The 12254-nt window shown below is 45.7% G+C and overlaps 1 protein-coding gene across 1 annotated transcript; it reads left to right on the plus strand.

The window, feature by feature from the left end:
• Window positions 1-10111: 10111 nt before the first annotated feature.
• On the plus strand, window positions 10112-11554 carry LOC103070265 (actin-like protein 7B). The gene is given in 2 exon segments (XM_082931493.1): window positions 10112-10272; window positions 10324-11554. Coding segments are annotated over 2 exon segments (1392 nt in total).
• Window positions 11555-12254: the final 700 nt, after the last annotated feature.

Raw genomic sequence — 12254 nt, forward strand, 5'->3', positions numbered from 1 at the left:
CTGTCACTCGACCTGTGCGTCCCACTTCACTAAGACACTCAGAGCCTGACATGCTCAGTTTCACAGGCTCCTCCCCCACTGCCCATGCTTGCTGTCCTTAGTGCTTTCTGTCATCATAGGTGGGAGAAGTGATGTGCTAGCTTAAGGCCAATCGCTCCATCTGTAAGGTCCATGGGCACAGGGACTGTCAGGGTCCATCCCCACATCCTTCAGGCTAAAGCCAATGGACCCATTTCACTCCTTTTACTTCACCTCTCAGGATTATGCATACTTGGATGCTGTCTCCTGATGGAAACCCTTTTCCCCTTAGCTTTCACGTCACCCTTTGTGACCCTTCTCTCTGGGTCAGCACACAGTGGTATCAATGACGGAAAGATATAAAGACTGTTGGCACACTGCACCCAAAACCTCCACTGCCTGGCACACGCAACCCTGCACACTTGTCACCAGCCATCTAAGGTGTATGTGGGCTCCTGGGGTCTCTGGTGAGGTCCCTCTAGGTAGAGACATTCTATGTTGCTCGTACTTTCTTGGGCCGTATTTTCTCATGGCATAACACCTACTTTTGCTCCTCTGGCCCAAGACCAAAAAAAACATGAGATGATACTTCTGGAAAGCAACGCTGAGGCTCTCCCCTATCGTGGAGAAAGAAAACATGAAAAAATTAGACCAAGAAACACATTTCTCCCTGAGGTGGTATCCTTGCTCCTAGTTTTGTTTCTTGGGACACCACCCACCCTTGGCCTTTGGAGGAAAGGTGAACCAGGCCCTGTAGCTTTAGCGGCTATGGAGGGAAGAAAGAGAATCTAGTAAGGAAAAGGCCAAAGTACAACATTTCTTTTCACGAATGCAGATTCCTAGATCCCACCCCCACCTTACTGAATCTGAATGTTTCGAGCCTAGGACTGTTGAGACCTAGGAATCCAACTCTTCAGTATGTTGACATTTGGGAAACTGAGTCAAGCTCCCAGCAAAGAAAAGAATTCCTTGTCAGACAGACAGTGAGCCTCATTCCCAAAGCTCAGCCCTCAGTGTGATAACCCCAATACTAAGACTAACCAGTTCCCTTGAGGTGGAAGGGAAAGGAGCTGTCTTCAGAAGGTGTAGATACTCTGTTGAGGACTAAATCTAGATCATTTCTCTTTCCCGAGCTCCATAATCCACAGCCTAGTGGCCCCCGGACATCTCTAAGTCAGCATGCCCCAAATGGAACTCATTGTCTTCCCCTGTATAACCGCTCTTGCCCCTGTATCCTCTGTCTATATACGAGTAGCCCTACCATCCACCTAGATGCTCAAGCCTGAAACCTGGAGGCAGTGGATAGGGATCAAGCTGATGAGGGGATATAGCACTATCAAAATCAGATTCGACTAACATTTTGAGTAGTTTGCCCAAGCTCATACAGATTATAATAATGAAGCTAGATTTGAACTCGGGTCTTCTGAGTCCAGTTCCTTACTCCTCTTACTATTCTGTACTGTCTTTCCATAAGGAGTGGAAGAAGAGGAGGCTTAGGGGGTCCACAAGCATTGCCTTTAAATAGCTTAAGTGTTGTCACATGGAAGAATTAGCTTGCCTTACACAACCTCAAAAGTAGACCCAAGACCAATTAATGGCTTCTTCAGAGAGGTACAGATGTCAATCCAATATGAGGAAAAGTTTGTCCCTCACAGCTGTCCGTGCCAGATCAAGTGTTTAATCCTCAGGTTCTGTGATTTTGAGACACCACCAGTGGAACTTGGTGGTGCTCATAACTGTAATCCTTATAAAGTTGTTGCCCACATAATCCAGTTCCCTAGTGCCATGTTCCAAGAAGCAATTCAGCAAACAGAAATCCCCACGAGTTATTTATTAATGTTCTTATATGTTCCACAGCAGTATTTCTTATGTCTTAACAATCCCTCTTTTCTTTCCTATCCATGTCACCTAATCCTTCAACTACTTCTGCCCTTATTAATTTTCCCAGAAAACTTCCTTAGCCCCAGGTGTTTCTCTTCCCCTCTTCCTCCTGTTTCTTTACCAAAGCCCTAATCTGTCTTTTTTTTAGAGCGGTGACAGTTTGGTACAGAAGACCCTATGGGACCCTAATGAATTTGTTTGTTCTGGATGACAGACCATCTTTGCTTGGGCAAAGGAAAGGGATTCATCCTTCCCTCTTCCTCACTCCCCACATCTAATCATCTAATGTAAACGCAATGCTAGAGGCTAGAGATGTCACAGGAGCCTATGTGAAAGGGTCTCAAATGTTAGACTAAAAGCTTGGATTGAATTGAGGACAGTTGAGAACCAACAAATTAGATTAGATTCTACCTTCTGAATTTCTTTAGAACCTGTCCCTTCCTTTTTTCCCACACTATCACAGCCCTAGCTTAGGCCACCTTCAAGCCTTACAAGAATTTCTTCAACATTTAGATCTCAGAGCCTTGTCCCTCCATATTACAGCTAAACATGAATCTTTCTAAGATTTTGTCCTGGAAACCAAATCTGACCACTCACCTGCTTAAAGGCTTCATTGGCTCCCCAGCTGTCGTCAGTTTAATCCAAGCCCTTACCTCTAGCATTTGAGGTCCTCCCTAGTTGCTCCAATGACTGCCTTATCCTGATCTATTTTTCCAAACACCTCAACTACTGGAAGCTCTCCACCATGCCTCCCTCGAGTGTTTACTCAGGCTGTGCTCTCTGCTCGGGATGGCTTTCCCTCCTCTTAGCTACCTGACAAATATCCACCTATCTTGCAGTACTCTACGTAGGCAGCACCTCTCTGGAGAACCTTCTGGCTCCCTCTCTCCTTTGTGCGCCTCAGTTCTCCCAATAGACGTACACCTGCAAACACCTCTGCATCCATTCATCTTCTTCCCAACTAGACTGGACACTGCTTGTGGCCAGGTTTCTTTCATCAGGGCTTACACATTCTGTTTTTTTTTTTTTTTTAACATCTTTATTGGAGTATAATTGCTTTACAATGGTGTGTTAGTTTCTGCTTCACAACAAAATGAATCAGTTATATATATACATATGTTCCCATATCTCTTCCCACTTGCATCTCCCTCCCTCCCCCCCTCCCTATGCCACTCCTCCAGGTGGTCACAAAGCACTGAGCTGATATCCCTGTGCTATGCGGCTGCTTCCCACTAGCTATCTCCCTTACGTTTGGTAGTGTATAAATGTCCATGCCTCTCTCTCGCTTTGTCAGAGCTTACCCTGCCCCCTCCCCATATCCTCAAGTCCATTCTCTAGTGGGTCTGTGTCTTTATTCCTATTTTACCCCTAGGTTCTTCATGACATTTTTTTCTTCAATTCCATATATATGTGTTAGCATACGGCATTTGTCTCTCTCTTTCTGACTTACTTCACTCTGTATGACAGACTCTAGGTCCATCCACCTTATTACAAATAGCTCAATTTCATTTCTTTTTATGGCTAAGTAATATTCCATTGTATATATGTGCCACATCTTCTTTATCCATTCATCTGATGATGGACACTTAGGTTGTTTCCATCTCCTGGCTATTGTAAATAGAGCTGCAATGAACATTTTGGTACATGACTCTTTTTGAATTTTGGTTTTCCCAGGGTATATGCCCAGTAGTGGGATTGCTGGGTCATATGGTAGTTCTATTTGTAGTTCTTTAAGGAACCTCCATACTGTTCTCCACAGTGGCTGTATCAATTTACATTCCCACCAACAGTGCAAGAGGGTTCCCTTTTCTCCACACCCTCTCCAGCATTTATTGTTTCTAGATTTTTTTTTTTTTTGCGGTACGCGGGCTTGTCACTGCTGTGGTCTTTCCCGTTGCGGAGCACAGGCTCCGGACACGCTGGCCCAGCGGCCATGGCTCAGGGGCCCAGCCGCTCCGTGGCATGTGGGATCTTCCCAGACTGGGGCACGAACCCGTGTCCCCTGCACCGGCAGGCGGACTCTCAACCACTGCGCCACCAGGGAAGCCCTGTTTCTAGATTTTTTGATGATGGACATTCTGAGTGGTGTGAGATGATATCTCACTGTAGTTTTGATTTGCATTTCTCTAATGATTAGTGATGTTGAGCATTCCTTCATGTGTTTGTCTGCAGTCTGTATACCTTCTTTGGAGAAATGTCTATTTAGGTCTTCTGCCCATGTTTGGATTGGGTTGTCTGTTTTTTTGTTATTAAGCTGCATGAGCTGCTTATAAATATTGGAGATTAATCCTTTGTCAGTTACTTCATTTGCAAATATTTTCTCCCATTCTGAGGGTTGTGTTTTGGTCTTGTTTATAGTTTCCTTTGCTGTGCAAAAGCTTTGAAGTTTCATTAGGTCCCATTTGTTTATGTTTTTATTTCCATTTCTCTAGGAGGTGGGTCAAAAAGGATCTTGCTGTGATTTATGTCATAGAGTGTCCTGCCTATGTTGTCCTCTAAGAGTTTGATAGTTTTTGGCTTTGTATTTAGGTCTTTAATCCATTTTGAGCTTATTTTTGTGTACGGTGTTAGGGAGTAATCTAATCTCATACTTTTACATGTAGCTGTCCAGTTTTCCCAGCACCACTTATTGAAGAGGCTGTCCTTTCTCCACTGTACATTTCTGCCTCCTTTATCAAAGATAAGGTGACAATATGTGCGTGAGTTTATATCTGGGCTTTCTATCCTGTTCCATTGATCTCTCTTTCTGTTTTTGTGCCAGTACCATACTGTCTTGATTACTGTAGCTTTGTAGTATAGTCTGAGGTCAGGGAGCCTCATTCCTCCAGCTCCGTTGTTCGTTCTCAAGATTGCTTTGGCTCTTCAGAGTCTTCTGTGTTTCCATACAATTTGTGAAATTTTTTGTTCTAGTTCTGTGAAAACTGCCAGTGGTAGTTTGATAGGGATTGCATTGAATCTGTAGATTGCTTTGGGTAGTAGAATCATTTTCACAATGTTGATTCTTCCAATCCAACAACATGGTATATCTCTCCGTCTATTTGTATCAGCTTTAATTTCTTTCATCAGTGTCTTATAATTTTCGGCATACAGGTCTTTTGTCTCCTTAGGTAGGTTTATCCCTAGATATTTTATTCTTTTGGTTGCAACGGTCAATGCGAGTATTTTCTTGATTTCACTTTCAGATTTTTCATCATTAGTGTAGAGGAATGCCAGAGATATCTGTGCATTAATTTTGTATCCAGCTACTTTACCAAATTCATTGATTAGCTCTAGTAGTTTTCTAGTAGCATCTTTAGGATTCTCTATGTATAGTATCAGGCCATCTGCACATAGTGACAGCTTTACTTCTTCTTTTCTGGCTTGGATTCTTTTTTTTTCCTTTTCTTCTCTGATTGCTGTGGCTAAAACTTCCAAAACTATGTTGAATAGGAGTGGTGAGATTGGGCAACCTTGTCTTCTTCCTGATCTTAGTGGAAATGCTTTCAGTGTTTCACCATTGAGGACGATGTTGGCTGTGGGTTTGTCATATATGGCCTTTATTATGTTGAGGAAAGTTCCCTCTATGCCTACTTTCTGCATGGTTTTTATCATAAATGGGTGTTAAATTTTGTCAAAAGCTTTCTCTGCATCTATTGAGATGATCATATGGTTTTCCTCCTTCAATTTGTTAATATGGTGTATCACGTTGATTGATTTGTGTATATTGAAGAATCCTTGCATTCCTGGAATGAACCCCACTTGATCATGGTGTATGATCTGGTTAATGTGCTATTGGATTCTGTTTGCTAGTATTTTGTTGAGGATTTTTGCATCTATGTTCATCAGTGATATTGCCCTGTAGTTTTCTTTCTTTGTGACATCCTTGTCTGGTTTTGGTATCAAGGTGATGGTGGCCTCGTAGAAGGAATTTGGGAGTGTTCCTCCCTCTGCTATATTTTGCAAGAGTTTGAGAAGGATAGGTGTTAGCTCTTCTCTAAATGTTTGATAGAATTCGCCTGTGAAGCCATCTGGTCCTGGGCTTTTGTTTGTTGGAAGATTTTTAATCACAGTTTCAATTTCAGTGCTTGCGATTGATCTGTTCATATTTTCTATTTCTTCCTGATTCAGTCTTGGCAGGTTGTGCATTTCTAAGAATTTGTCCATTTCTTCCAGACTGTCCATTTTATTGGCATAGAGTTGCTTGTAGTAATCCCTCATGATCCTTTGTATTTCTGCAGTGTCAGTTGTTACTTCTCCTTTTTCATGTCTAATTCTATTGATTTGAGTCTTCTCCCTTATTTTCTTGATGAGTCTGGCTAATGGTTTATCAATTTTGTTAATCTTCTCAAAGAACCAGCTTTTAGTTTTATTGATCTTTGCTATTGTTTCCTTCATTTCTTTTTCATTTATTTCTGATCTGATTTTTATGATTTCTTTCCTTCTGCTAACTCTGGGGTTTTTTTGTTCTTCTTTCTCTAATTGCTTGAGGTGCAAGGTTAGGTTGTTTATTCGAGATGTTTCCTGCTTCTTAAGGTGGGCTTGTATTGCTATAAACTTCCCTCTTAGAACTGCTTTTGCTGCATCCCATAGGTTTTGGGTCGTTGTATCTCCATTGTCATTTGTTTCTAGGTATTTTTTAATTTCCTCTTTGATTTCTTCAGTGATCACTTCGTTACTAAGTAGTGTATTGTTTAGCCTCCATGTGTTTGTATTTTTTACAGCTCTTTTCCTATAATTGATATCTAGTCTCATGGCGTTGTGGTCGGAAAAGATACTTGATACAATTTCAATTTTCTTAAATTTACCAAGGCTTGATTTGTGACCCAAGATATGATCTATCCTGGAGAATGTTCCATGAGCACTTGAGAAAAATGTGTATTCTGTTGTTTTTGGATGGAGTGTCCTATAAATATCAATTAAGTCCATCCTGTTTAATGTATCATTTAAAGCTTGTGTTTCCTTATTTATTTTCATTTTGGATGATCTGTCCATTGGTGAAAGTGGGGTGTTGAAGTCCCCTACTATGAATGTGTTACTGTCGATTTCCCCTTTTATGGCTGCTAGTTTTTGCCTTATGTATTGAGGTGCTCCTATGTTGGGTGCATAAATATTTACAATTGTTATATCTTCTTCTTGGATCGATCCCTTAATCATTATGTAGTGTCCTTCTTTGTCTCTTCTGATAGTCCTTATTTTAAAGTCTATTTTGTCTGATATGAGAATTGCTACTCCAGCTTTCTTTTGGTTTCCATTTGCATGGAATATCTTTTTCCATCCCCTTACTTTCAGTCTGTATGTGTCTCTAGGTCTGAAGTGGGTCTCTTGTAGATAGAGTATTTTTCATTTCATTTATTGTGTTGTTCATCATTGTTTGTTTCATCTTTAGTTCTTCTAGTTCCTTGTTAACTGCTTCTTGCATTTTGTCTATTCTATTTCCAAGATTTTGGATCATCTTTACTATCATTATTCTGAATTCTTTTTCAGGTAGACTGCCTATTTCCTCTTCATTTGTTATGTCTGGTGGGTTTTTATCTTGCTCCTTCATCTGCTGTGTGTTTTTCTGTCTTCTCATTTTGCTTATCTTACTGTGTTTGGGGTCTCCTTTTTGCAGGCTGCAGGTTCGTAGTTCCCGTTGTTTTTGGTGTCTGTCCCCAGTGGCTAAGATTGGTTCAGTGGGTTGTGTAGGCTTCCTGGTGGGGGGGACTAGTGCCTGTGTTCTGGTGGATGTGGCTGTATCTTGTCTTTCTGGTGGGCAGGTCCACGTCTGGTGGTGTGTTTTGGGGTGTCTGTGGACTTATTATGATTTTAGGCAGACTCTCTTGTAATGGGTGGGGTTGTGTTCCTGTCTTGCTAGTTGTTTGGCATAGGATGTCCAGCACTGTAGCTTGCTGGTCGTTGAGTGAAGCTGGGTGCTGGTGTTGAGATGGAGATCTGGAAGATTTTTGCCATTTGATATTATGTGCAGCTGGGACGTCTCTTGTGGACCAATGTCCTGATGCTGGCTCTCCCACCTCAGAGGCACAGCACTAACTCCTGGCTGCAGTACCAAGAGCCTTTCATCCACATCGCTCTGAAGAAAAGGGAGAAAATGTGCAAAGAAAGAACTAGTAGAAGTAGAAAGAAAAAGAAAGAAAGAAAGAAGGGAGGGAGGGAGGAAGGAAGGAAGGAGGGAAGGAAGGAAAAAAAAGAAAGAAAGAAGATAAAGTAAAATAAAATACAGTAAGATAAAGTATAATAAAGTTATCAAAATAAAAAAAATAATTATTAAGGGGAACAAAAACAAAAAACATAAAAACGGATGGATGGAACCCTGGGACAAATGGTGGAAGCAAAGCTATACAGACAAAATCTTACACAGAAGCATACACATACACACTCACAAAAAGAGGAAAAGGGGAAAAACATCATAAATCTTGCTCTCAAAGTCCACCTCCTCAATTTGGGATGATTCGTTGTTTAAAGAAGGGAAGGAAGGAAAGAAAGAATGAAGATAAAGTAAAATAAAATAATGTTATTAAAATAAAAAGTAATTATTAAGAAAAAAAATTTAAAAAAACAAAAACAAAAAACGGACGGTTAGAACCCTCGGACAAATGGTGGAAGCAAAGCTATACAGACAAAATCTCACCCAGAAGCATACACATAAACACTCACAAAAAAAAAGGGGGAAAAAATTATAAATCTTGCTCTCAAAGTCCACCTCCTTAATTTGGGATGATTCGTTGTCTACTTTAATCCGCTGCTTTTGAGGCTGTTGGGAGAGATTTCCCTTTCTCTTCTTTGTTCTCACAACTCCCAGGGGCTCAGCTTTGGATTTGGCCCCGCCTCTGCGTGTCAGTCGCCGGAGGGCGTCTGTTCTTCGTTCAGACAGGACGGGGTTAAAGGAGCAGCTGATGCGGGGGCTCTGGCTCACTCAGGCGGGGGGGAGGGAGGATCACGTAGTGCAGGGCGAGCCTGCGGTGGCGGCAGAGGCCAGTGTGACGTTGCACCAGCCTGAGGTGGGCCGTGCGTTCTCCTGGGCAAGTTGTCCCTGGATCCCGGGACCCTGGCAGTGGCGGGCTGCACAGGCTCCCCGGAAGTGGGGTGTGGATAGTGACCTGTGCTCTCACACAGGCTTCTTGGTGGTGGCGGCAGCAGCCTTAGCGTCTCACGTCTGTCTCTGGGGTCCGCGATTTTAGCCGCGGCTCTGGAGCTTCTTTAAGCAGCATTCTTAATCCCCTCTCCTCGCGCACCAGGAAACAAAGAGGGAAGAAAAAGTCTCTTGCCTCTTCGGCAGCCCCAGACTTTTCCCCGGACTCCCTCCCGACCAGCCGTGGTGCACTAACCCCCTGCAGGCTGTGTTCAAGCCGCCAACCCCTGTCCTCTCCCTGCGCTCCGACGAAAGCCCGAGCCTCAGCTCCCAGCCCTGCCCGCTCCGGCGGGTGAGCAGCCAAGCCTCTCAGGCTGGTGAGTGCCAGTCGGCACCGATCCTCTGTGCGGGAATCTCTCCGCTTTGCCCTCTGCACCCCTGTTGCTGTGCTCTCCTCTGCAGCTCCGAAGCTCTCCCCCTCCGCCACCCGCAATCTCCGCCCCGTGAAGGGGCTTCCTAGTGTGTGGAAACCTTTCCTCCTTCACAGCTCCCTCCCACTGGTGCAGGCCCCGTCCCTATCCTTTTGTCTCTGTTTATTCTTTTTGCTTCTGCCCTACCCAGGTACGTGGGGGGGTTCTTGCCTTTTGGGAGGTCTGAGGTCTTCTGCCAGCGTTCAGTAGGTGTTCTGTAGTAGTTGTTCCACGTGTAGATGTATTTCTGGTGTATCTGTGGGGAGGAAGGTGATCTCCTCTTCTTACTCTTCTGCTATCTTCCCCTCTAGCCATAGTTACTGCCTACACACTCTTTAAGGTGACCTGGTACATTGGATTTGGAGGGACTTGGGTTAAAGTACAAACAAACACTCTAAGGGCTGTTTGCTCTTGGGCAAGTCATTTGCATTCTGAGCCTTGATTTCCTTAGCTCTGCCTACCTCCCAAGATTCTGTGAAGTATCATGTGAGGTGCCTGCTATAGTGTTTGGCTTACTGTAGGGGCTCAATTATTTATCACCCTCTTGGCCAAGAAGCTGAGGAGGAAGAGGTGTTCAGCTAGTGAGTGAGGATATAAGGAGAGGGAGCAGAAACCTGTGAGACCCAAGTGTGGTTGGATTTCTAAAACTGTGCTGGCCACCTGCTCTGTCTGGGAGCAAAGTCGAGTTAGGCCGATGGAGGTGGGGGTGATAGATCAAGGGCCTGCCAAGGCCAAGCCCTCCCTGGGCTGCCAGAATGGACTAGCCCGTGTTGACATCACAATCCTGAGGGGTTGCCAAGGCACTGCTGGAGGTGGACCCTCTTATTTCTCCCCACGGAGCTCTAGGATGTGGATGTGAGAAAAGTGAGCAAGGAAGGCAAATGGAGACAAGGAACATCCCTATAGCCCCAAGACCATGGGCACGGCTCAGGGGGACCCTGGAGAGGCAGGCACACTGCCAGGTCCTGAGGCTGGCATCCGGGACACAAGTTCATCCACTCAGCTGAAGATGAAGCCCAAGAAGGTGCATAAGATCAAGGCACTCATCATTAACCTGGGCTCCCAGTACTGTAAGTGTGGCTATGTGGGCGAGCCGAGCCTGACCTACTTCATCTCCTCCACTGTGGGCAAGCTCTGCTCTGAGGGGGCTGATGCCTGTGACACCCACAAGCAGACCTACATGGGCCATGAGCTGCTCAACATGGAGGTGCCTCTGAAGCTGATTTATCTGCTAAAATACGGCATCGTGGTGGACTGGGACTGCGTCCAGAACATCTGGGAGTACATCTTCCACACGGCCATGAAGATCCTCTCCGAGGAGCATGCCGTGCTGGTCTCTGACCCCCTGCTCAGCCCCACCAGCAACCGTGAGAAGTATGCAGAGCTCATGTGCGAGACCTTTGGCATCCCTGCCATGCACGTGACCTCCCAGTCGTTGCTGTCCATCTACTCCTATGGCAAGACCTCTGGGCTGGTGGTGGAGAGTGGGCACGGTGTATCACATGTGGTGCCCATCTCCGAGGGCGACGTGCTGCCAGGCCTGACAAGTCGTGCCGACTATGCCGGCAGCGACCTCACCAACTACCTGCTGCTGCTGCTCAATGAGGCCGGCCACAAGTTCACGGACGACCACCTGCGCATCATCGAGCACATCAAGAAGAAGTGCTGCTACTCAGCATTCAAGCCAGCAGAGGAGCTTGGCCTGTGCCTGGAGGATCTGCGTGTGGACTATGAGCTCCCCGACGGCAAGCTCATCACCATCGGTCAGTAGCGCTTTCCGTTCACCGAGATGCTCTTCAAGCCCACCTTGGTGGGCAGCAACCAACCTGGTCTCCCCAAGTTCATGGCCGCCTGCCTGAACCACTGCCAGGAGGCGGGATTCAAGGAGGAGATGGCAGCCAACCTGCTGCTGTGTGGCAGCTGCACCATGCTGGATGGCTTCCCAGAGCACTTCCAGAGGGAGCTGAGTTTCCACTGCCCCGGGGACAGCCCCGCAGTGGCTGCTGCTCCCGAGAGGAAGACCTCCGTGTGGACCGGCGGCTCCATCCTGGCCTCCCTGCAGGCCATCCAGCAGCTTTGGGTCAGCAAGGAAGTGTTTGAGGAGCGGGGCAGGGCAGCTATCTACAGCAAGGGCTGAGCAGTGGTGTCCCTACAGTCCAGGCCTGTGTGCAGGCAGCCACAGGCCACTCTATACACATTTACAGAATTTCACATAAAATTTTAAGATGCAATGCCTCTTGTCTGGTCTGTATTTCTTGCTCCAGTGTGGTAGCAGAAGGTGGTGGGGAGTTGGGTTTAGGCATATCAGCGCCTTCTGCTCTGCTGGGTGGGGAGCAGCAGGGGGTTGGGGAGGCTCACTGGGCCCTCCCCCTCTGCTCTCCCCATGAGGGCAACATCATCATAGAGCCCAGAATGTGGCTTCCTGTTCTGTTAGCTCTTCAGGGTTCAAAATTCAATCCAACGGACACTCATACTGCTTGCTCACCCATGGACCAAGGGGGAAACAAAGGCTCAGATTAAGGGACTAGCTTGGGTCACATAGTTAAGTGGTGGGTAGGAGACTCACAACTATGTGTCTGATTTCCGTCACCTGTTTCTGCCCCGATGGTCACCTGCCCCCAGCTTTATCACTGCTTGACTGCCTCACTAACCAACCCTCACTACCTGCCCCCTTCAAAGGAACAGTCCATGGGTGTCTCCTGAGTGGGAGGGGCCATTTCTACCCATCGGTGGCCCTCTCCCTTTAGACACCTGCCAAAGTTGCAGCTATTTTTACAGAGTCACAAATAACCACTGAATCAGGAGGGTGTTAGAGAAACCAGAAGGCCATTTAGAAA

This window comes from Lipotes vexillifer, unplaced genomic scaffold (assembly GCF_000442215.2).
Source record: "Lipotes vexillifer unplaced genomic scaffold, Lipotes_vexillifer_v1.1 scaffold1801, whole genome shotgun sequence".
NCBI lineage: Eukaryota > Metazoa > Chordata > Mammalia > Artiodactyla > Lipotidae > Lipotes > Lipotes vexillifer.